Raw genomic sequence first — 26,177 nt, forward strand, 5'->3', positions numbered from 1 at the left:
GCCTTACCTTTTTCTTTGTATTCAGCAGCTTTGCTTGAAATTGTTCTTATAGTTGATTCATCCATTTTGTGTTCTTGTCCTATCTTTGCTCTGGACTCGCCTTGTTTATTTTTCTTTATTATACCATTAAAAATAACTTTGTAAAATGTTTTAAAATTCTATTCTATCAGTGGCTTTAACAGGCACATAAGCGCTCACAGCCTTATGTGGATTTCCTAACCATAATATAAGGATGAGATGGTTACCCCTATGCCTCTAAGTATTCTTGTCTGTGAATTGCGTACGTTTTAATGGCCGGTTTGCCTGTTCTGAGGGACAAAAAACTCACGTTTCCAGGAAAAAAAAGCCCTCCCTCCGTATGAGGCTGTCTAACTCACTTTTAGTCGAAAGAGACCAGATAAAGGTTCCTCATGTCATGGATGGAATCAAATCCAGGTCTTTCTGACCAAAGGACTTCATCTATACTGACTGAACTGCGGAGGCTCTATTTTTTTTTTAAAATAGTTAGCCATAAAAAATACATGCATAGAAAATTTTTTAAATCTGTAAAATTTATTTTTAAAATATATAGGTGCACTAATCGAATTTTAGAGGCACATTAATTGCATTTGGGTATAGAAAAAAAGACACTAATTGAAAACACTAATTGGAGACACATTAATCAAGGTATTCCTGTATTTTGACTCTTTTACATGATAGCCTTGAATGCATGACCTCCCTCAAACCCTATCTTCCTACAGAATTCTACTGTTGTTGTAATTTTTCTTGCTGCCATTAGCAATACTGTTCCCATTTTGTTCTCTAACTTTTCCCACAAATGAAACAAGTGAAATTATTAAGTACACAATTTTATTTCTCCAACATTCTATGTACAGTTGGTATTTTTTTTTCTAAATATCAACCCTACACATAAAAGATTACAAAAACTATAACACAACAGTGCCATGTACCACAACAGTAATACTAATTACATAATTATGCAATTATGTTGAAGGTTTAAAGGAGTATTGACAGCACTAGGAAAAGATTAGAAACTAATTTTAATGCTTCCAATATTTTGTCTCAGTCACTGAGACATCTTCAGGGAGTACAAATAACACTTGTAACACATACACAAAGACAACACAATACTTAATGAAATATGTGGGTAACTCTAAAAGTCCTGTCTAGGTGGTGTGCCCTCTGTGGAGTATATAAAGTACCCTATTTCTGCAAGTTGGATTACTTCAAACAGGTGGGTAAATCAGTTACTATCCATTTAGATGAACACAAATCATACATCTGAAATCATGACTGTGGTCAATCTGGCCTTGCAGACCATACAACTCTCTGGATCCAACTCTCAGGATCTTCTGTTTGCAGGTAGCCTAAGAGGTAAACTGGGACCTCTGACGATTATTGTTTCCCAAATTTTTGGGAAGTTTTATGTATCCATATTTGTTTAAATTAGATCGATTTCTGAGTTCTGCTGCAGATTTCAAAAACAGTCTTTCCTTTTTAAATTTACTATAGTGGAGCATGGTAGTTTTCTTCCAGAAGATCCTGAGAGTTGTATCCACATGGTTTGCAAGATAAGATTGACCATAGTCGTGATTTACAATTTGTGTTCATCTAAATGGAGAGTGACTGATTTACCTGCCTGTTTGAAGTAATTCAACTTGCAGGAACAGGGTACTTTATATACTCCAGGCACTGAGAGAGGAGGGAGCTGATCTTTGGTAGAACGGATAAGGGTAACAAGTTTTCTGGTGGGACTCAAAATCTGTGTAGAAGTTTTACTTTTTTAAAGACCTGGCTATTTTTTCCAATGTGCCATGGATGTAGGGGATGATGATGATGACATTTCTGAAATCCTTCTGAAGTAATGGCTGAGGAATGGGAGAGACTGATTATTTTTTTAAAGCTCATCTTTGGTGGAATGGATAAGGGCAGCAAGTTTCCAGTGGGGCTTAAAAACTGTGTAGAGGTTGTACTTTTTTTAACAACCTGGAATTTTTTTATATAAATCATGCAAACAGTATTATTTAACTACTGCTAATTTTGAAGAACCTGAACAGTTGCATTATGTAATTAAGTGTTACATTTATCACTGCCTTTTAATAGCCTAGCTACCCACAAAAAGTGTTTTAGCTTTAAAATATTTTATATGTAGTTTACTATTTAAAGATTTCCTTTCTTTTATGTCCTTTATCTCATTGCAGCAAAATTGAAAAAATATTTGAACAACTGAAAAGATTAGGAGCTTCTCTGGACTTCTCCAGATGTACATTTACAATGGATAAAGTAGGTATCAATTGTATATTTTCAGTAATTCTGTTTTGGCTTTTCTGCATAATTAATCTATAATTTTGAAAGTCAGAAGAAAGAGAAAAAAGATACTTTCGTACTGATCTTTTAAATTCTATTTGGTATTATTTACATTTTAATAATTTTAGAGAATAAACTGGTGAGTGGTTTGAATTTTATGTCAGCAGTACCTGTCAGGCTATACTATCATGCTTAATTCTTTTATTTATTTATTTTTATGCCATTCTCACACATTAAAGGTTGTTGCACCTATAACAGGAGTGATATCACTGGTTAAACAAATAACTCTGCTCTAAAGACTAGATGTGAACTTTATTATACCACTTCTTCCTATAATAAGTAAGATAGCATTACATTAAACAGTTTTTAAAGCAAAAAGTCTATGCTTGTTGCTTTAAAAAGAATAATACAATGTCTTTGAAGATACTATACAATTTTTTATACTAAATAAAAAGATGATGTGTTCAGTTTTTAGGAATATGTAGATCAACTAACAAGCCTGCTATAAGTGGAAAATATTGACTTTTCTCTTGTCATCTTGTTATATTCCCATGATTTCTCAGCTATTTGTCTTAAAGTGAAAATCTGATCTTGACATTCTTAATTTGGCATGAATCTAGCTTGTTCTTCTCCGGGTTTTTATTTCACAACTTTTCTTAGCTGTTTCTCATGTATACTTGCATAAGAACACTCTTAGTACATAAATCTTACCCAGGAACACACATCAATACTTGAGGTAGTAAAACTATCAAATGTCTATTGAAAGTTTATTTTTCACTTGGTAAGACTATAATAAATTTAGTTCAATCCTTTATCCAAGTGTGTTTCAGGCGCAAACTTTGTTTGCGCCTGAAAGTATCTTCAAGACTGGGGTAAAGTGGTACAACACCGGGCAACTCCTTGCAAAGGTGGAGCAAGCTACCAACACTCCTATCTCAGTATCTCCAATAATGCAAGACGCATCTCCTTGCGGATATGTATAATGTTATGCATTAAGGGAAGGACCACTACCCAGATTAGTTTCAACCTTTATTGAGGTCTCTTCAGTGGGAGCCAGGCCCAAGTGGAGATACTAGGCAGAGAAGCATTAGCAAGGTCATCTCCTCCTATAGGAGCTGCCAAACAATGTGCCACCTTTTTATTAAATTACTCTGGATTTAGAGAAAGATGTTGAAAGTTTATTTTTCACTTGGTCAGACTATAATAAATTTAGTTTAATCCTTTATCCAAGTGTGTGCAAACAAAGTTTGTGCCTGAAAGTATCTTCAGGACTGGGGTAAAGTGGTATAACACCGTGTACAACAACGTAGACCAAGTGAAAAATAACCTTTCAACATCTTTCTCTAAATCCAGAGTAATTTAATAAAAAGGTGGCATGTCGTTTGGCAGCTCCTATAGGAGGAGATGACCTTGCTAATGCTTCTCTGCCTAGTATCTCCACTTGGGCCAGGCTCCCACTGAAGAGATCTCAATAAAGGTCAAAACTAGTCTGGGTAGTGGCCCATCCCTTAATGCATAGCATTATACATATCCGCAAGGAGATGTGTTTTGCATTATGGGAGATACTGAGATAGGAGTGTTGGTAGCTTGCTCCACCTTTGCAAGGAGTTGCCTGGTGTTGTACCACTTTACCCCAGTCCTGAAGATACTTTCAGGCACAAACTTTGTTTGCACACACTTGGATAAAGGATTAAACTAAATTTATTATATCAAATGTCTAAAATGTGAAACAGCAATTGGAATAGATGATATTCGACCAGAAATGCTCAAATTATAATGGAAGTATAAATATATATAAGTGGGAATAAAGCTGAATGTAAGAATTACAGAGGAATCTCTCTACTAAGTGTTCCAGGTAAGATTTTTCTAAGCATACACGAAAAGAGGCTGAGAAAAATTGTGGAAGGGATACTTGGAGAAGAACGAGCTAGGTTCATGCCAAATAGAGATGGTCAAGATTTGCAATTTATGACAAATAGTTGAGAAATCATGAGAATATAACAAAGATCTGTACTTCAGTTTTGTGGATCTGGAAAAAACCATACAACAACAAGCTCATAGAAAAGCTTTTCAAAATGTTACAATTATATGGCATATAGAGCAATATATAGTCTATATTTAAGTTGTAAGCCAGCAATTAGAATTGAAGGAAATATGAGAAGGTAGTGTGATATAAAATGAGATGAAAAACAAAGGTGCACACTATCTTTGCTTATATTCATCATGTGAATCAGTATGAAAGAAATTGGCATTAAATCCGATATTAGAATTGGAGATGTCAAACTTAGTCTTTGCTTTATGCAGATTATCTGCTCCTAAGCACATCTAGTGCACATCTAGTCTCCAGGATTCTCTAACTAAATTGAATAACAGTTATTTGGCATGAAAATCAGCAATAAAAAAACCAAACTATGAAAATAGGCAGGAACATAAAAAAATTCAGCTGAGTTCTCATTAGAACAAGTAAATTATTAGGCACAGTTTTTACTGAAGATTGCAAATTAAATTGGTAAATGGACAACAGAATAAGCAAATCTGGTATGGTGGAGAGGTAGTTGAATAAATTGATATGGAATGAGAGAGAGCAGTCAAAATACTCAAGTAGCAGGTATACAAGCATCCAAACCAGTTTTTATGGATTTGAGAGTTGGCTTAGAAATAAAGCACTTTATGAAGGATTAGAGATGGCAGATATTGACTGTTGTGAGAAAAGTCATATTAAAAATTAAAATATTAGGATGTTTACATTGTTAACATTCAAGAATGTGTGAGTAGGGCTAATCTGAGGTGGTATGACAGAGGAAAAATTAGCAAAACCAGTGTTTGAAGCCATATTTTCAAGAAAAAGATGGAGATGAAGACCAAGATATAGGTGGATTGATTAAGTCTGAAGCGCTATAGATGACTGAAATGTTAGCTATGATGGTATTGGAATGCTGACAAGTGATAGTCTAATTTGGAGGAATATTGTTGATATGAAATTAGTAATAATGCCAACTTAATTATTTAGTACTGTCATAGTAGTCTGGTCTGTACACCTGTTGAAGGTACATATTAGGAAAATGTGTAAATTATATACTTGGTTTAATCCATTATCCAAGTTTGAGCAAACAAAGTTTGCACCTGAAGTATCTTTCAGGACTGGGGCAACTCACAGCAAAGGTGGTATAAGTTCTCATCACTTGCCTCAGTATCTTCCATAATGCAAAGCACATCTCCTTGCAGGGTCACTACCCAGACTGGTTTCAACCTTTATTGAGGTCTCATCAGTGGGAGCCAGACCCAGAAGTGGTGATACTGAGGTGGAGAAGTCATATTTCCATATATCAGTTGCCAAAAGGTGTCACACCTTATTATTATTAGTAGTATTTTTAATAATGTGTGACACCTTTTGGCAACTGGTATATGGAAATATGAGTTCTCCATTACTTCCACCTCAGTATCACCACTTTTGGGTCTGGCTCCCACTGATGAGACCTCAATAAAGATTGAAACTGGTTTGGGTAGTGACCCTTCCCTTAATGCATAGCATTATACATGTCTGCAAGGAGATGTGCTTTGCATTATGGGAGATACTGAGGCAAGTGATGAGAACTAATACAACCTTTGCTGTAAGTTGCCCCAGTCCGAAAGATACTTCAGGTGAAAACTTTGTTTGCTCACACTTGGATAATGGATTAAACCAAGTATATAATTTCTTGGTATCTTTAATTTTTAATATAACCAAGTGAAAAACTTTCAACAACTATCTATCTCTGATGAAGATCCACATTTTTTCAATAGTATCAAAATTTTAATGGACACTTTGCATCCATGTAATTATTTCTCTAAATACATCAAAGCTGTTTAGATGGTTAAATAATGACTATCCTACTAAACTACAGACAGAAACCTATGTTTATTTTCAACTGGATGGGCTGTGTGGTCATGAGCTCACATTAAAACAATAATATTGATTTAATGATAATTTGATAATTAGCGATTGTAGTATTTTTGTGTATGACTGTGTGGGTGAGCATGTTTATTTATTTTTCACATATATTTATATCGTGTATGATAGATAAGCTGTATTATTCATTGTGTCGATGCAAATGATAAGAATAGCACCCAAGACATCAATGTGCAGGGGGGATTGACATGGGTGATTTTGTGAAATGTAGTGTGTGTATTTGTTTCCAAGAGAAAATGGATTATGATATGAGAGTGGCAGTGGAGAAAGAGTGTGTTGTAGATGTTTTATGACCAGAAATGTGACTTGTCAGAAGTGAGAGAATGAAGTAGTGGAGGTTAGTACTGAAAGCCATGAAACTGAAAGTATTCAATTGAGTGGAGTTAGGTTTAAATGATGGTAAAAGAAAATATAAAAGGTGATTGAAAGTAGCGGTAAGATAGCTTATGCAGAAGTTTAGGAGAACATAGAAGACCTGAATAAAGAAATAGCTCACTTGCATGTAGTCCTTCATAGGACAAAGCAAGAGATTAGTCTAACTGAGACTAGAAAAAAACAAGAGGTCGAAACCAAAAAGAAAATTGTAAGAATATGACAAAAAAAGAGCATAAGTTCTTTTAAACCGATGAAGGTGCTACAAAATCTTGTTTCCCTGTTGCAAAAATTAATAATATTAGTAATGCTGTCATTCCCCGTGTGGTGACCGGAGTTAAAGAATAATCCCAATGTAGCCCATGCATGTCGTAAGAGGCTACATTAAATGGGTATCCAGTGCCTGTGGGTATAGCTGGGCCACCCTGTCTCCAGGTTGGGGATTTGGCAATGGGCTAACAACCCATTCCTGTAAAAAAAAAAAATCTCTTGTTAAGAAAGCTAAACAATTGAAAGTCAGACTGACTTCAAGGAAACGACACATGAAAAGAAAAAGGTTAATGAATTTTGGAACATGGAATGTTAGAACAGTGTTACAGGTAGGGAAAGTGCAGAGTATAGCAGAAAAGTTAAAGAAATATGGATTGGATGTTACAGTATTACAGGAGATAAGATGGAGAGGAAAAGGAAGAATAAATAAAAAGATTATATTATGTATTATAATGGAACAAGGAAATTATGGAGTAGGATTTATAATTAGAATGAAGATAGTAAAGTCAATTTTAGGATTCACGCCAATCAATGAAAGAATTTGCAAGTTATGAATTAAAGGACAATTCTATAATATCACTTTTATTAACATATATGCACCGACTGAAAATGCTGATGAGATTGTGATTGATCAATTTTACAAGGATATGAGGATTTACAAGAGACATGAAAAAATAAATAAAAATGATGCCATAATAATATTAGGGGATCTTAATACAAAAATAGGGAAAGAAGACATATTTCATGGAGTAATTGGCAAGTATAGTTTACTTGAAGAAACCAGTGAAAACAGAAATAGACTTATACAATTAGCAATATCATATAAACTTAGAATAATGAGTACATGTTTTCAACATAAGAAGATACATTTGGGGACCTGGATTATTCCAACAACCAAAGAATGTAATCAAATAGATCATGTCTTGATTTCGAAAAGATGGGCAAGTTCAGTTAATGATGTATGAGCATATAGAGGAGCAAATTGTGAATCTGATCATATGTTAGTTAAAATTAAATTTATATATAGAATATCAAATGTAGACTAAAAGAAAACTGAAAAGATGAAGAAATGAAATACTGAAGCATTCCAAAATAAGGAAATAATTGATAAATATCAGAAGAAAATAAAAGATATTAAAACAATAGAGAGGAGCCTGTGTAGCTCAGTGGATGTGGCGTTTGCCAACCACGGCGCTTGGCCGCACGAAGGAAGACTTGGTTTCGAGTCTAGTCGGCGACTAGAGGAAATTTTTCTAAGCCTTTTTTCGATCGGTTCCCGAGTTAGTCAATCTCTGGCACGGGCAAGCAGGTTTTTCCTCCCGGAAACTCGGGTTTTTCGTCTTGTAAACTCAAGAAAATCGACCGTAGAACCCACATTATTTCAGACATTAAATATATTGTGTTAGGGTTAGGGACCACGAGATGGCGGCACATTTGAGCCGTCTCTCTTCACTGAGTACCGCTTAATTAGTGATAGCCTTGGGCCATCTATCTCTGATTGGTACCAGTGGAGATTGAACTGCCCACTCAGTCTCCAAAAGTTAGATAGGGCTAAATGGCCTCGCCTACTCCCTCCTATACGGGAATAAAAAGGTGTTAGATGATTTTTTTTTTTTTTTTTTTTTTTTAAAACAATAGAAAAAAGAAAGAATATAGAAAGAAAATGGGACTAAATCCAACAAACAGTCATAAATGCAGCTGAAGAAGAAATAGGATGGTATAGGAAAAATAGAAATGAATGGTTTGATGAAGAATGTAAGGAAATAATTGGATTGAAAAATAAAGCAAGGAAAAAGTATCTACAAAGGAACACAAGATATAATAGAGAAGAATATGAAGTAAAAAGAAAGCAGGAAATTTAATTTGTAAAAAGAAGAAGAAAGAAATGATGGAGAAGAAAGTGGAACAAATAATGCAGTATAATGAGAAAAGAGAAACTAGAAAATTCTATAAAGAATTAAAAACGTTAATACATAATTTTGATACACAAATGATAGGATGTAAGAATAAAGAAGGAAAAGTATTAACTGAGAAAGAATTAGTTAAAGATGGAAGGAATATTTTAAGGAATTAAGATATTTAAGATGACAGCAGAAGAAAATAAGGAATATGAAGATCAAAATAATTGCAGAAATATAGAAGAAAGAATTCAAGAACCAACTTATAAAGAAATAGTGGCAATAATAAAACAAATTAAAAGTTTTCAAGCACCAGAAGTAGAAGTAGATGGGATAATAGGAGAACTTATAAAGAATGCAGGTGAAATCTTATGGAAAGAAATTTATTATTTGATATGATATATGGAAAGAAGAAAAAATCCAAATAATTGGAATAATCCAACCAACATATAAAAAGGATCAAATGAATTGTCAGGACTATTTACATTATTGAATATAACATACAAAATCTTATCAAGTATGATATATAAAAGATTAGAACCATATATATAGAAACAATAATAGAAGAGCATCAGTGTGGTTTCAGAAATAAAAGATCCACAATTGATAATATATTTATGCTACGAAATATATACGAAAAATGCCTAGAATATGATATAGAACTTCATAATTTATATATTGATTTACAAAACAAGCATTTGATAAATTATATAGACAAGGAATGATACATAGCTTGAAAACACTGGGAATACCAGGAAAACTAATTAGATTAATTTATATTAGCAGGATCCAAAGCAGTAATTAAAATACAAGGGGAATTACCAGGTCCCCTTTGAAATAAACTGTGGAATAAGACAAGGAGATACACTTTCAGCAAGTTTATTTAATTTGGAACTTGAAGTGATAATAAGAAAGTTAAATATGAGAGGATATAGCAATAATTAAGTAGCAGGAGAAAATATTTAGAAGAGAAATTTGAAAAATTTAATAGAAATGCTAAAGTAGTTGGAATACAAATCAACGAACAGAAGACTAAACATATGCAATGTGGAAAGACAATAAATAAAAACATTACAAGATATAATATAGGTGAATACAGTTTCATTAATAACAACAAACAATAAAATATCAGAAGAAATTAATAGTAGAATCATGGATGGAAATAAGTATTATTATATTTATAAAAAAACTAATGAGTAATTCTAAATTAAAACTTAAACAATTATATGACCTATAACAACATGCAAAACGTGGCCATTAACACAAAAAGATATAAATAGATTGAGAATCTTCAAAAGGAAAAAATTAAGGAAGATATCTCCTTCTTCTTCTTCTTGAGTATTTTGCAATTGAGCAGGTTCTTCTTTTAGTAGCAGAAACTTTCCTTCCACTCTCTTCTGTTCTGAGCCTTCTCTTTCAAGGTTGTGTACCTGTCTCCATTGAGCATGTCATCTAGCATTGTTTTCCTTACTCTTCCTCGGGGTCTTTTTCCGTCTATTTTTCCTTCGATGGCATCTCTGATGATTCAATTCCCTCTCAGAATATGTCCGATCCAGTTTCCCTTGATTCTTTTTATCCTCCTTAACAGACTTCTTTCTTTTTCTGCTTTTTTTAAGACCTCTTCATTAGGTATTTTATCTGTCCATTTGATTTTTTCCATCCTTCTCCAAATCCACATCTCAAAGCTTTCCAAAATTTTAATTTCTTCTTTCTTCAATGTCCAAGTTTCAGATGCATAGAGGGCAACACTCCACACATAACATTTCATTAGTCTTTTCTTTAGGTTTCTATCCATTTTACTTCTGAATAAATTCCAATTTTCTACTAAAGGCATCTCTTCCCATTGCTATTCTTGCTTTTATGTCGCTTTTACATCTTCCATCACTACTAATAATACTTCCTAGATATTTAAATGTCTTTACTTGATTCAATTTTTCCCCATGCATTCTGATATCCATATTTGCCTCTTTCCTTGCTATTTTCATTACCTTTGTTTTTCTGATGTTAATTTTCATTCCATAATGATACAGGATTCCAGTAATCTTTACAGCAGATGTTGTAGTCCTGTTTCAGTGTTTGATAGTAATGCCTTGTCATCTGCATATCTTATTGCAAATATCTGTCTACCTCCAATCTTTATTCCTTCTTCCGAATTCTCCAGTGCTTCTTTTAGCATTGCTTTGGAATACATGTTGAACAAAATTGGTGACAGAGAACAGCCTTGTCTTACTCCTCATCCAATGATACCTGGTTCTGTTGTACCATATATGTCTCTCACCATGGCAGTTTGTCCCATATATAGTGAAATAATTAGCCTTCTGTCTTTCCAATCTATACCAATCTTTTCCATTACTTCCACCATCTTATCCCATTTTACATAGTCAAAAGCTTTTCAAAATCTATATAACAGATATTAATTTCTTTGTTCACTTCCAGATTTCTTTCATTTACTATTCTTAACAGTCCAATCGCATCTCTTGTTTCACTACAATCAAACTGAAATCAAACTGATCTTCTTCAAGAAATTCTTCCACTTTAGATGCAATTTTTCATGTTTAGATGTATGGGAAATGAGGCTAATTGTTCTAAATTCCTTGCAGTTCACTGCATTACTTTTCTTTGGTATAGGTATAAATAATAAGGTCATAAAATCTTTTGGTAGTTCTCCTTTGTTATAAATTAAATTTATTATTTTGGTTATTTCTTCAGTTCCTTTCTTCTGAAGTTGTTTCAGGAATTCTGCAGGTATTTCATCTATTCCTTCTGCCTTTCTACATTTTAGTTTTTTAATGGCCATTTCTGCTTCTATCTTCAAAATTTCTGGGCCTAGATCATCTTCATTTACCTTCTTTATATCTTCTAATGGCAACTCATTTGGTCTATTTTCCTTGTCATATAGATCTTCAATGTATTCCTTCCATCTCATTAGGATTTTATCTTCTTCAGTTATGATTTCTCCATTCTTATTTTCTATGCCTCCAGCTCGAATTCCATTTCTCTTGTGATTCATGCTTCTTGCTTTTTCATATAAAAGATCATACCTTTCCACTCTCTCATAATTTTCCATTTCTTCACATTGTTTTCATTTTTTTTCCATTATTCACATTTCTTCACAAGGGAGGTATATGGACCAATAAAAGAAGAAAATGGGATATGGAGAATTAGAACAAATAATGAACTTAAACAACTAACTAATGGGGAAGATATAGTAAGATATATAAAGTCACAGAGTAGCATGATTTGGGCATATAGAAAGAATGGAAAAAGATCATCATCATCAAATTCCTGATATATACCCTCAAGGAGTGTACAGGATATGATAGTACTACATGAAAAATTTACATTATTACTAACTTCTTATCTACAATTTTCCTCCAAATCAGTCTGTTAAATGTCAAGACTCCAATATTATCAGGTCTTATATTTCTGTCTTCTATCAATCCACCTATATCTAGGTCTTCCTCTAGGTCTTTTTCCTGCCAACCTGTCAGAGAATACTTGTTTTGCTAATATTTCTTCTGACATTCCGCTTAAGTGACCATACCACCTGAGATTAGCTCTGCTAATGCATTCCTGGATGCTGACAATATCAAGTTCTTTCCTAATATCCTTGTTTTTGATATGATATTGCCATTGATGCCATCTGTTCATGCCTATAATCTTTCTCAGGACTCTTATATTTGCTGTCTCTAGACTTTCGTCAAGTGTTTTACTTCTAACCCAGCACTCAGATCAATAAGTTAAAATTGGTTTGAACACTGTCTTGTATACAGCTAATTTAGTGTTCCGACTAATTTCTCTCTTATTCCATATGAATTTATTCAATTGACTTCCTTCAATACCAGCTTTGTTGATTCTGTTGTCTATTTCCATATTTAATTTAACTAAAAATCGTGCCTAAGTAGCTGAAATATTTTACTTGTTCCACAGGTTCCCCGTTCACAACACCACCGTTGACATTTTCAACAATTCTACCTATTTTCATTGTCTTTGTCTTTTTAATGCTGACCTTCATACCATATCTATTACAACAGTTATTCAATTTAGTCAGGGAATCTTGCAAACTTGTAGTGTATTTATTTAGAAGTATAACATCATCCGCATAAAGCAAAGAGTTGAGATTAATACCTCCAATTTTGATATGTTTAATACCACTTTCCTTCATAATGTGATCCATATAGATAATGAATAAGAGAGGGGATAATGTACATCCTTGTCTGATACCAGATTTAACATTAAACCATCTTCCTGTACTTCCTTCAATTCTAACTGCTGACTTACAACTCAAATAGAGACTATGTATTGCATGATATAATGATCCACTGACACCATACAACTGTAGTGTTTTGAATAGCTTGTATCTTGGCACCTTGTCATATGCTTTTTCTAGATCTACAAAACTTAAATACAGATCTTTGTTATATTCCCATGCTTTCTCGACTATTTGTCGTAAAGTGAAAATCTGATCCTGACAATCTCTATTTGGCCTGAATCCAGCTTGTTCTTCACCAAGCTTCTCTTCCACAATCCTTCTCAACCGTTTCTCAAGTATACTGGCATAAATGTTACCAGGAACACTCAGTAGAGAAATACCTCTGTAATTCTCACAATCAGTTTTATTTTCCTTTTTATATATGGGTGCTATGAGAGCTCTACTCCAATCATCTAGAATTCGTCCTTCAGTTCAGGCCCTCTGAACTATGCAGTGTAGCCACTGTAAAACTTTTATATCTCCATACTTGAGCATTTCTGGTCTAATATCATCTACTCCAGCTGCCTTTCCACATTTCAGACTTTTGATGGCTTTTTCTACTTCAAGTATGGATATGTATTCCTGATTGCATGCCTGGTCAGTGTTTTTTTATCACTGTGCTGTCATCACTGCTAGTTTCATTTAGCAATTTTTCGAAGTACTTACTCTATACTTCAAGGATATCTTTTTCTCCAGTTTTCATATCACCTTTATCATCTCTAATTCCTTTTACAGCACTCTTTCCTCCATTTCTGAGCTTCTTCAACAACCTCAAGAATATCTTGCCACCTTTTTGATATTTATTTTCTATGTTCTTGCCCAAGTTTTCCCATGACTCTTGTTTAACCAGTTTTGCACAGTGTTTAGTGGGAAAAGATAGAGGAGTTAAAAAAAAATTTCGATGGAAACCATCAGGACAAAGGAAGAAAGGTAGACCAAGAAAAAGATGGATTGGTGATGTACCAAAAGATCTTGCAACTCTGAAAGTTAAGAATTGAAAGAATATTGCCCACAAAAGAAAAGAATGGCTAAAAATTGTTTCTCAAGCTAAAACTCATGAAGAGTTGTAAAGCTAGAAGAAGAAGCATTGCTCTCATAATGAAGAGAGGTAAGGTGAAAGATTTGATTGTTTTGGTTGGAACCAATGACTTGAGAGGTAAGAAATATAGTATAATGGAAGTTGTGAAAGAGTTACTGGAAGAATTGAAAAAGAAGAGTGAGAAGGTTCAGTTTGTAAGTTTATTTTCACACTATCAGGCAAACTGAGGAGGAGGATGCTGATAGCTGATGAATGAATACGCAGCTTGTGCAGAAGGAATGGTATATAGTTTGGTTGACCTATGCCCTGAATTTGATGGATGTAAAGATTTGTACAATGCTGATAGACTGCACTTAAATGTATTCATAGTTATGTGTCTAGAGAGCTTTGTTCATTGAGAGTGTGGAATTACAAAGTCAGGAAAACTAAAGAAATTAGGGCAATTGCAGATGAGTGTGTGTATGAAGGCACCCATGAAGCATGAGTGTGAGAATGATCAACAAAAAAAAGGTGCAGAATCCAGTCTCCTGAGCAAAAATATTGAATAGGGTAGTTATTTCAAGAAGTAAAGGTGGTTGTGAGCTTATAGGGATGCCACAGTTTCTATATAACAATGTCAGAAGTATCAGGAACAAGAGGGAGGAGTTTTTGGCATTGGTTAGTGCAACCTTGCCAAACGTTATAGGCAACAGTGAGACTTGGCTAACAGCAGATGATGTAGTTACAGGGATAGAATGTAATGGATTTAGTATTTTCAGGGACGTATTTGGGGTACTACTGATGGTAGTAGATGAATTGCAGCCAACATGAATAGGAGCAGTCAGTCAGGTAGATGGCAGTTCTTTTGAGTCAATCTGGTGTGAGATTGAAGCCAATAGGACAAAATATAAAACTTGCTGCTATGGGCTGGGGGGGGGGGGTGCATGCCAGGAATGATGTGGAAGACATACATCATCAGATTAGTACAGTGAGTATACAAGTCGAGTAACAGGGAACTTCAACTTCAAGAAAGAAAGAAAGATCAGATTGCAGAGAAGAAATGGAATTTATGCGCTTACTGAGATATAATTACTTGGAGTAGAGTATGATGGAGGGGAGACTTGGGGTATGAAGAGTGTTGGATCTTGTTATAGGATTAGAAGATCATTCCATAACTAAGGTGGCTACATTGCCTCTGATTGAGGAAAGTGATCATATGGTCTTGACTTGGGAGGTAGCAAAATGTGGATTCCAGTTAAGAAGGGTAAATGTGCAACTACAAGTCAGGTTATTATGATACACTAAGAGGAGCTTGAAGCCATACCATAACATAATGATATGTAAGGGAAGCATGTTCACAGTGCATGAGGAATAGTCAAAGGGTATTTGTAGAAAGCAGTATCATGGTGTATACCCAAGGTCAGGAGGGTAAATCAGGTAGGAGTTAGATGGATGAGTAGTGTCATTAAGCATGGGTTGCAAACAAAGAAAATGTTTGTGGAGGATATATAAGGAGAAATTTGACTAGTTAACATACGAACAGTATGAGGGTCAGGCAAGAAAGGTGAGCAGCATTGTAAGCAAGGCAAAATTCATTATGTGGCAAGTAAGAAGAAGAATGGCTTTGGAAGAATAATGTGAATGAGTGCAGATGGTAGAGAGGTAACAGAAGCAGATGAAATTGTTGAGTTACTCATTGATCATTTTGAAAGGGTATATCATCCAAGTGAAGATATTGTTATAACAGAGGTGATAGGGACTGATGGGAGAACAGAGGTTGAATAATTGGAAGTACTTAGTATATCGCAGAATCTGAATGCAAATACAGCTGTGGGATTGGATGCGATATTGGCTCGCATTTTACAAATGTGCAAAGGAACTGGTGATGTCTTTGACTAGGCAGTTTAAGTCTCAGCTCTGGCAAAGTCTCAAGAGAGTGGAAGGAGAGCAAAATAATTCCCTAACATAAAGGAGGATCTAAGTCTCTGGTAGCAAATTATAAACCAATTAGTATCTCATGAGTGGTGGTAAACGTGCTGAAAAATTTGGTCAAAAATATATTTCAGGAATGGGTGGATAAAAATGTGATAATCTATGAGTGAAGGATTAGTCATGTTTTAGTGATCTACTAACGTCTTTATAATAGTGACAACTGAGTTGGATAAAAGGAATGGCTACATGATGATACTGCTCGAGTTTGCAAGGCTGTTTGACAGGATTCCACATGGAACTCTGAAACACAAACTGCAACAAATTGGGAGGGATAGGAAATTGATGATATGGATAAAAGAGTGGCTGATTGACAGATATAAAAAAAGTACTATATGGAACAGCAGAAGGCAAGTGACTTAGTGGTGTGCCTTAGGGCTCTGTTCTTGGACCACTGCTGTTTAATTTGTACATAAATGATATAGGAATAATTTGAGAGGAGATATTTATAGTTGTTTCCTGATGATGATGCAAAGTTGGGTAGGGTAATAGTTAAAATGATTTAGTGCAGGGGTCGGCAACCTTTTCAGACTCGCGGGCCACATTCAACGTTTATTTTTAATAATTGGGCCACAAGCTTTTAATTAAGCGAAAATAGTGAGTGAAAAAAAATACTTAAGTTATCAATTTTTATTATATCAATCTTATCTCCACTCATGTTAGATGTTATCCCCACTCATGATGACTCACACAGTTGATTCACAGCAAGTTGTACGGCGATATCACAAAGTATATTAAAATTTTATACCTACTATAATATGAATAACAAATTAAAATAAATTTTTAATTTATCATTCTTATTATAAAATGTATTATTTAAATAATTCAACATACGGGCCACATGCCATGTAAATATGGTTAACCTTTTATGGGCTGCCAAAAATGCACGTTTGGGCTGCCGGTTGCTGACCCCTGATTTAAAGAGCTTGCAGAATGATTCAAATATGCCGACAGTATGGGCAAAACATAATGGATGTCAATTTAATATTGAAAATGTTGTTTATTATTTTAACGGTATAATAGAACACAGAAACTAAGTAAATAATTAATTTATTAACTTGATGCTGATATTTCGCTGGTGTTATAACTAGCATCTTCAGAGCACAAAAACACTGTTTGTCACAATACGCGAGACTAAAACAACATTAGTCTCGCGTATTGTGACAAACAGTGTTTTTGTGCTCTGAAGATGCTGGTTATAACACCAGCGAAATATCAGCATCAAGTTAATAAATTAATTATTTACTTAGTTTCTGTGTTCTATTATACCGTTAAAATAATAAACAACATGTTCGGCGAACACATAAGTCTGTCCACACGTTTAATATGGAAAAGTGTAACATCATGCATTTTGTATTTTTAGAGGGACCTGTGGCATAGTATAATTATTAAAAACAACACGTAAGTCCACAGTAATAACTTTAATTAATAAATAAGGTAGATATTTCGTACTAAAACTAATAGTACATCTTCAGTGTCATAAACAGATAGGAATAGAAGGAATAATTGTTTCTATTCCTATCTGTTTGTAACACTGAAGATGTACTATTAGTTTTAGTACGAAATATCTACCTTATTTATTAATTAAAGTTATTACTGTGGACTTACGTGTTGTTTTTAATAATTATGCATTTTGGGATACACAGATAAAAAACGCTCTGTATCACATTGAGGGAACTGTACTTCAGGAAATTGAAGCCAAGGATTTGGAGATAGTAGTAGATAGAGAGCTGAAGTTTAGAGGGCATATCGCTAAAGTAACCAGGGTAGCTCGCTGGATTGCTTGGTTATTGAAGAACACACTAACAAGCAGAAATAAGGGAGTTATCATTCCTCTTTATAAAGCCTTGATATGACCACAGGTGGACTGCTTTGCTCAGGTCTGGTCACCTGGATTTCTTGAGAATGAGGAAGTGGTTTAGAAGATTCAGAGGTGAGTGACCAAGATGGTGAGTTGTCTGTGGAGTATTCTCCATGAGGATAGATTGAAGATTTCTAGATAGCAAAAGTTGGTTGATGGGTGAAAAAGGGGATATGATAGAAACGTTTAAGTTACTTAAAGGTATTTATAGGAATGAGGCAGGGAAAATGTTTCAGCACTCATCTAGAGAGGTTCCCTGGAAATTGGGTAAGAGTTTGGTTAGCAAAGACATGAGGACTAGATTTTTTGCTTGTAGAGTGGTGAATGAATTGAATGGGTTGCCTGAGTCAGTTGTGAGTGCTTTGTCTGTTAATGGTTTTAAGGAGAGGTATGAGAGATATTTGTTGATAGTTTGAGTCTTCTATGATGAGTTTTAGGACTCCATCAAGGTGTGTACAATAATAATAATAATAATATTGCAGAAGGCAATACTATTCCAATCTAGTATGGAATGGTATTGATTTCTCTTAAATCTTAGACAAGTTCATGTGCATCTTTGTTTGAAAAGATGCAAACAAAGTACTTTTGCCTTTGGAAGTGATTTCTTTTACAAATGAGAAATAATTTTCTTTTCTTTGGTATAAAGCCAGTTCTAAAGAGCAAAAACTTATTCCTATCTATTATTATGGATATTAACATGAAATACTTTATTAACAGATAAGCTTGTATCATTACATGCCATTTGCCCTATATATAATTATAAAAATGGAAAATGAAAAATTCATTATGTTTATTTTCAGAATATGTCAGCTGCTGTTACAGAAACATTCGTTAAGCTATTTGAAGCTGGTCTTATCTCTCGTCAAGAACGGCTGGTGAACTGGTCATCTCATTTAAAATCAGCAGTATCTGATATTGAGGTGTTGTTGTGTGTCTTTTCTTCAAGTGTAGTATTTATTAAATACTGTTCATTTTCCTTTTACTGATTATTGAATTTTTTAAATTAAAAAATTCAGGTAGATTAGAAGATGGAATTTAATTGAATAATGATTTCATAGTTAATACAATGAAACCCCTATTATGTAATTTTAAAAATGCTATCTTAAATGTAAAATCAAGAAAAGTGTGAAATAAGGAATGGAAATTATGCAACCAGAAAAAAATGTAATCACAGTACATAGCAATACAAGCAAAATAGAAATTACAAAAAACCATGAGAATCTAATGAAAAGAAATAACTGGTAATTAATTTACGGAATTGACAACGCATATAAAGTAAATTAATTAAAGATAACTTTAATGAATCACTTCTATATTTCGGCAATGTCACATTGCCATCTTCGGGAACATAAAGATATGGTATGTGCACTAAGGAACTAACAAAGCAAAGGAGGAAGAAAATAAGAACTAATTTTGTTCCTAAAGTCCTAATGGTGCCCTCTTGCGGGCTAATTTGGTATTCTTGGCAGTTGGGCTGAAGTTCTCAAAATGAAAGTCTCCCAAATTTCCCCCCCCCCCCCCACCCCCCCCCCCCCCCACCCCCCCCCCCCCCCACCCCCCCCCCCCCCCACCCCCCCCCCCCCCCACCCCCCCCCCCCCCCACCCCCCCCCCCCCCCACCCCCCCCCCCCCCCACCCCCCCCCCCCCCCACCCCCCCCCCCCCCCACCCCCCCCCCCCCCCACCCCCCCCCCCCCCCACCCCCCCCCCCCCCCACCCCCCCCCCCCCCCACCCCCCCCCCCCCCCACCCCCCCCCCCCCCCACCCCCCCCCCCCCCCACCCCCCCCCCCCCCCACCCCCCCCCCCCCCCACCCCCCCCCCCCCCCACCCCCCCCCCCCCCCACCCCCCCCCCCCCCCACCCCCCCCCCCCCCCACCCCCCCCCCCCCCCACCCCCCCCCCCCCCCACCCCCCCCCCCCCCCACCCCCCCCCCCCCCCACCCCCCCCCCCCCCCACCCCCCCCCCCCCCCACCCCCCCCCCCCCCCACCCCCCCCCCCCCCCACCCCACAAGGCCCTGACTATGGAACTAAACCACATCCTCAACACTTTCTTAGCCAATGGCTACAACCCCAAAAAAATCCAAAAATACTAAAACCTATAAACCACAACCCCCCTCCCCCCCTCCACAATAAAGACTACACCAAGTCTATCACTATCCCCTACATCCAGGGCACCTCTGAAAAAATAACTAATATCCTCAGAAAATATGACCTTACTTCCTGTTACAGACCATATAAAAAGTTGGCATCCCTTATCCGCTCTACCAAAGACCAACCACTTTCCCTAGACCTACCTGGTGTATACCAGGTCCCTTGCAGCTGCAAATTGTCCTACTTTGGCCAAACAGGCAGAACAACAAATATCAGGATTTCAGAACACCAAGACTACATCCGGTTTCACCAGTACAGCCGCTCTGGGCTGGCAGACCATGCCCTAGATACCCACCATAAAATTCGTTGGAAGAAGACAAAAATAATCCATCGCAGCAAGTTTAAATACGAAAGACTATTCAAAGAATCTTCAGCAGCTCTAAAAAACGTTCCTAACCTCAACAAATTTGGGTGCATGAAACTGCCCCAAATTTGGGAGACTTTCATTTTGAGAACTTCAGCCCAACTGCCAAGACTACCAAATTAGCCCGCAAGAGGGCACCATTAGGACTTTAGGAACAAAATTAGTTCTTATTTTCTTCCTCATTTGCTTTGTTAGTTCCTTAGTGCACATACCATATCTTTATGTTCCCGAAGATGGCAATGTGACATTGCCGAAATATAGAAGTGATTCATTAAAGTTATCTTTAATTAATTTACTTTATATGCGTTGTCAATTCCGTAAATTAATTACCAGTTATGTCTAACCAACGTATAAGTCTTACTACTAGAATAATGAAAAGAAAAATGTAGAAAGGAACTATAAAACTTACTTATACTAAGAGGATAGTATTAGAAATCTCTATTGAAATGAATTGACTCACTAAGTACTCATCTGAAATTCCAGTTTCTTCTAACATAAATGAAGAATGGATAAACATAAGCAAATGAATAAAACAAACAGCACAAGATTGGTTCTTGTGACAAAAACAAAGACCAAGAAGAAAAAAAAGGACTGAAAATTTGGAATGATGAAATAGTAGCAACTACAGAAGAAAAACACTTGTAGAAACAAACACCAAGATCACTAGAAGCTTACAGAACTAAAAGACATATTGCAGAAAACTATTGTAAGAAAAGCTCACCTAGATTCTTGGAATAGATTTATTAGTAATTGAAGATGATTTACATGATCATTGAAACATTGCTTATAAATTAATGAAATATTTAAATAAATCAGAAAAAGATGTAGCAAAAATTTCAGGAATCTCAAAGGAAGAATGGATTTAGTATTGTAAACAATTATTATACGATCCATTCCAGTAAAGAAGAAATAGAAAATAAGAGCATAAATAATACAGGAATAAATTTATTGGTGATGGTGGAATTGGAGGAAGCTTTATCACAAAGGAAAAAAAAAAATTAAATTAAAATAAAAGCAGGAACAGATTACTTCAGAGTTAATAAGTACGTTGACCACCACCACTCCACCGCCTTTCCTGAATCTGTTAACACGTTCGCTGCCAACTACAAGTATACTCGTAGTTGGTATATGAGCTACACAAGCCAGCTACGACTATACTCGTATGACGCTTACCGCCGGCAATGAGATTGCCGTACTGACCTTAAAGAAGTGAAAATGCTTGGCTTGTGGAGCTAGCAGCAAAACTGTGTATACTCATAGATGGTATATGCTCTGCACAAGCCAACTATGAGTATACTCGTATGATGCTTACCGCCGGCAACGAGATTACCGTACTGACCTTTAAGAAGTGAAATTGCTCGGCATGCGGGAACAGACTATGTCTAAATAGCGCGGCAGCAAACGTGTTAAACAGTTGTTGTTGGATTACCTGCAGCATACCCCAAGAATGTTAAAAAAAAAAAAAAAAAAAAAAAAAAAAAAAGCTAAAGAATCTGTTTTTAAGAAGGGAAATAGAAGTTTATATGAAAATTTTTAGCTTATTAAATGCTGCTTATAAATTATATAGTAAGATTTGAAAGACATCATTGCTGATAGTTTGTTATTACTGCCGGCAAAGGTTGGTCGATTGGTAGAGCCTCTGCTACTAATGGCTCAGTTAAGTAAGTTTGAGTGCGGTTAGTATTTGGAAGGGGACCAATCGTTCGATGCTGTTGGCACACTCTCCCTCGATGAGTCTTTGAACTCCCTGGAGGTGTCAAATAATAATAATAATAATATTAGTGGAACAGGCTGAATTTAGGAAGGTCGAAGATGCAGCAATAATGTATTCACACTAAAACTAATCATAGAAAAAAAAAAGATATGAATTTAAATTACAGATTTGTCTGTCATTTATAGATTATGAAAAAGCCTTTGACTGAGTTAATAGACAAAAATTATGGAATATAATAGGAGACAATGGCTATCCAAAACAGTTATTAAGTGCAATAGAAATAGATTATGTAATAATAAGTGTGATTACAATAGAAATAGATTGTGTAATAATATGTAATAATAAGATAGTGTAATAATAAAGAAATAGTTCAAGATACCTCAGTGTTAAATCAAGTAAAAACAGGAAGTGACCACAGACTGGTCAGAGCCAAAATTAAAATAAACCCCAAATTGGAAAGAATAAAATGGCTAAACAACAAAAAATCAAGAAGTTTTTAATTAAAACCTATCAAACAAGAAGAAGGATTACGAAGAAAACTCACTCAAAAACTAGACTTAATAAATATATTTGAAGAAGAAGACATAAATAAAATAAGCAAAAACCTATGGAAGTAATAATTTCAGCAGCCAATGAATTCAAAAGCAACAAAAAGACCATATACTTTCAGAGGAAACCTTACAACTACTAAAAAAAGAGACAAAATATAAAACAAGACAAAAACTTAATTTCTAAAATAGAATATGCAGAACTATTCAAAACAATAAGGAAAAAGATGAGAAATGAAATGAGATCTTATAACACCAAAAAATAAAAGAAACAATTGAAAACAATAAAAATATGAAAATACTAAGAAAACATTTATCAGTTGGCAAAAGTCAAATAACTGCAATAAAAGATAAGAATAGAACTACAATAAGGAACCAAGAACAAATCCTAAGCAGGCTAGAAGAATTTTATAAAGAACTCTATAGTGACCCTTCAATGAATAAATCAAATATAAATAACTCTTCTCCATCACATATGGAATTCATCCCCCCCCCCATTCACTTCAAATGAAATAAAACAAGCATTAAAACAAATGGAAAATGTCCTGGTGAAGACCTAATTCATAGAATTAATTAAATGGGGAGGAAACAATTCACCATGTCACAAACTTACTAAATCTATGCCTAGAGTAATAACAAACAGGTTAACACCTCTTCTAGACTCAAATCAACTAGTAGAACAAGCAGGATTCCTTAACACGTTCGCTGCCAACTACGAGTATACTCGTAGTTCGTAAACCAGCCCCACAAGCCAGCTACGAGTATTCTCGTATCACGCTTACCGCCGGCAACGAGATTACTGTACTGACCTTGAAGAAGTGAAAATGCTTGGCTTGTGGAGCTAGCATCAAAACTGTGTATTCTCATAGAAGGTATATGCTCTGCACAAGCCAACTACGAGTATACTCGTAGGACGCTTACTGCCGGCAACGAGATTACCGTACTGACCTTGAAGAAGTGAAATTGCTCGGCGTACGGGAACAGACTATGCCGAAGTAGCATGGCAGCGAACGTGTTAAAGGCTTTAACACAATTGATCATATTCATGCAGTAAAACAAATAATAGAAAAAGCAGAAGAAAACGAATTGCCTCTCTGTTTAGCCTTCATTGATTATGAAAAAGCATTTGATTCCATCAAAACTAATGCAATAATCAAAGCACTCCAGAATTGGAGAGTTCCTGGAGAATATATATGGACCTCCTCCAGGCAATATACCTCACTGCAACAGCAACATCCAACTTCACATGAGTAGCAATAAATATCAATTGAACAAGGTGTCCAACAAGGAGACTCTCTATCACCCAAAATCTTGACAGCAGTTCAAGAAATATTTAATAATATAAACTGGACAAACCTTGATATAAAAAATAATAACAGAAACTTAACATACCTAAAGATATGCAGATGATATCATAATTTTTGCAAACACTCCAGAAGACCTTAATATAATGATAGAAGACCTATATCATGAAAGCAGAAAAGTTGTTCTAAAGATAAACAGAGAAAAAACTAAAATCATGTTTAATCATTTTGTAGCACCAAAAAACATAATAATAGAAAACAATTTCTTAGAAAGAGTCTCTTCGTATACATACTTAGGTCATCTCATTGATCTAAACCAGTTGTCGCCAAAGTGGTCGACTCCTAACAATGTTATATCGACCCCCAGGGGTCGATAGAAAAATATAAGACATCATTGTATAGGTAATATTTAATTCAGTTAACTTGAATTATCTCCATCCTGAATGACAACGCAATTAAGAGTGAATTGTGGGAACAGCAACATGAATAGGACCTGTAAGATGGAGCAAGGTCATGAAAATAGTTACGGAGGCCAATTAAGTAGGCCAAAATGACGTATTTACCAACAAGCGTCTTTTTTTGCTTATCCTGTTATAATTACATAATAGTAAAATAGAGGGGGTCGATAAAAAGTCAAGAAACTCTTGAAGGGGTCGACGGTCAAAGAAGTTTGGTGACCCCTGATCTAAACTGTGGACTCCAAAAGAAAATAAATAGGAGAGTTCGACTTGCCTGGAGTGCATTCAGAAAATTGAAAAGCATTTTTTAAAACAATGATGTCCCACTCTGTTTAAAAAGGAAGACATTTAACCAGTGTATACTTCCAGTCATCTCATATGGTTGTGAAACGTGGTCACTAACAAAAGCACTGGCAAATAAATTAACAACACCTCAAAGAAAAATGGAGAGGTTGATGCTAGGCATCACATTAAAAGATAAGCGAAATATCTGGATAAGAAGCCAGACTCGCATCACTGACACCATTCTTCACCACAAGTGACTAAAATGGAAATGGGCTGGACATCTATCTAGAAGAGAAGATGAGCGATGGACCACCATACTAACTGGATTTCTAAAGAAGGGAAACGAGGCTGGGGACGTCCTAAAAGAAGGTGGAGTGATGAAATGTCAAATTTTGTTGGGGAAAATTGGTCAACCATTGCCAAGAACAGAGAAAGGTGGAGAAAACAGGAGGAGGCCTTCATCTAGCAGTGGACAAAAAATGGCTGAAAAGAAGAAGAATATAGTAGAAGAAATAGAAACTAATCAGGGAGTCCAACAGGGATGTAGCTTTTCTTCTATCTTATTTAATACATATACAATAATGAACTAATAAGAAAGTGGAAATCTGCAGTAAATACAGGAATAAACATCAGTTAACATACAACAGTAAACCCAGCACTTTTTTTTTCAGATAGACAATTATACAAATATCAGAAGAGGACTTTCAGAGATCCGTTTACCATTTACAGCAGTTTACTAGTGAATACAGTTTACAAATTTCATTAAAGAAAACTAAAACTATGCCATTTGGAGTAAATATCCCATATAAACTAAAATGGTAATTGAAAACCAAAGTCTAGCACACAGGTAACTCATTTTCGATATGTAGGATATGATATAATATTTGGTATAGATAATAAATTATACCATTTTTAATCAATCTGTGTGCTTTAAGATGAAGAACAAATGGCAAAACGCAAAAGAAAACAATTAACATTTGATAAAGTCATGTCAGTGCCAACAGTATATGGCTCTGGAAGTTGGATATAAAGAAGAAAAGATGAAAATAGAATAGAAAATAGAATCAAATGCATGCAATGAATGATAAAAGGAAAGAACAACAAAAGAATTGGAGAGAATGTGAAGGGAAAAGATATTTAGGAACATTAAGGAAGAGAATGAAAGTTTAGTCCTTTAGATGCTGAAACATGCTTTCAGCCTATATCTTGAAAGAAGAATGTTTTTAAACTACCACAGATATTTAGGGTCCCAAAATTTCACAAACCAATATACTCCCACATCCCCATCCAGTTTATCCTGCTTAAAGTTGTTATGGTGGGTAGCCAGCTGAATAAATTTATATGGAATAAGAGAGAAATTAGCCAAAACTCCAAACTAGCAGTATACAAGACATTCTGCAAACTAGCTTTAGGTTATGGATTTCAGAGTTGAGTTAGA

General features: G+C 35.3%; 1 protein-coding gene across 1 annotated transcript in view; it reads left to right on the plus strand.

The window, feature by feature from the left end:
- The window catches only part of LOC150098430 (valine--tRNA ligase-like), a 382,977-nt gene that overhangs the window by 104,611 nt on the left and 252,189 nt on the right, over positions 1–26,177 (plus strand). The window contains exons 6-7 of the mRNA XM_090405873.1: positions 2,202–2,283; positions 18,717–18,836. Of these exons, the coding sequence (XP_090261999.1) occupies positions 2,202–2,283; positions 18,717–18,836 (202 nt within the window). The remainder of the gene's footprint in view (positions 1–2,201; positions 2,284–18,716; positions 18,837–26,177) is intronic.

Source organism: Typopeltis vanoorti, chromosome 15 (assembly GCF_054136105.1).
Source record: "Typopeltis vanoorti isolate ZY-2024b chromosome 15, IOZ_Tvanoo_1.0, whole genome shotgun sequence".
Taxonomy (NCBI): domain Eukaryota; kingdom Metazoa; phylum Arthropoda; class Arachnida; order Uropygi; family Thelyphonidae; genus Typopeltis; species Typopeltis vanoorti.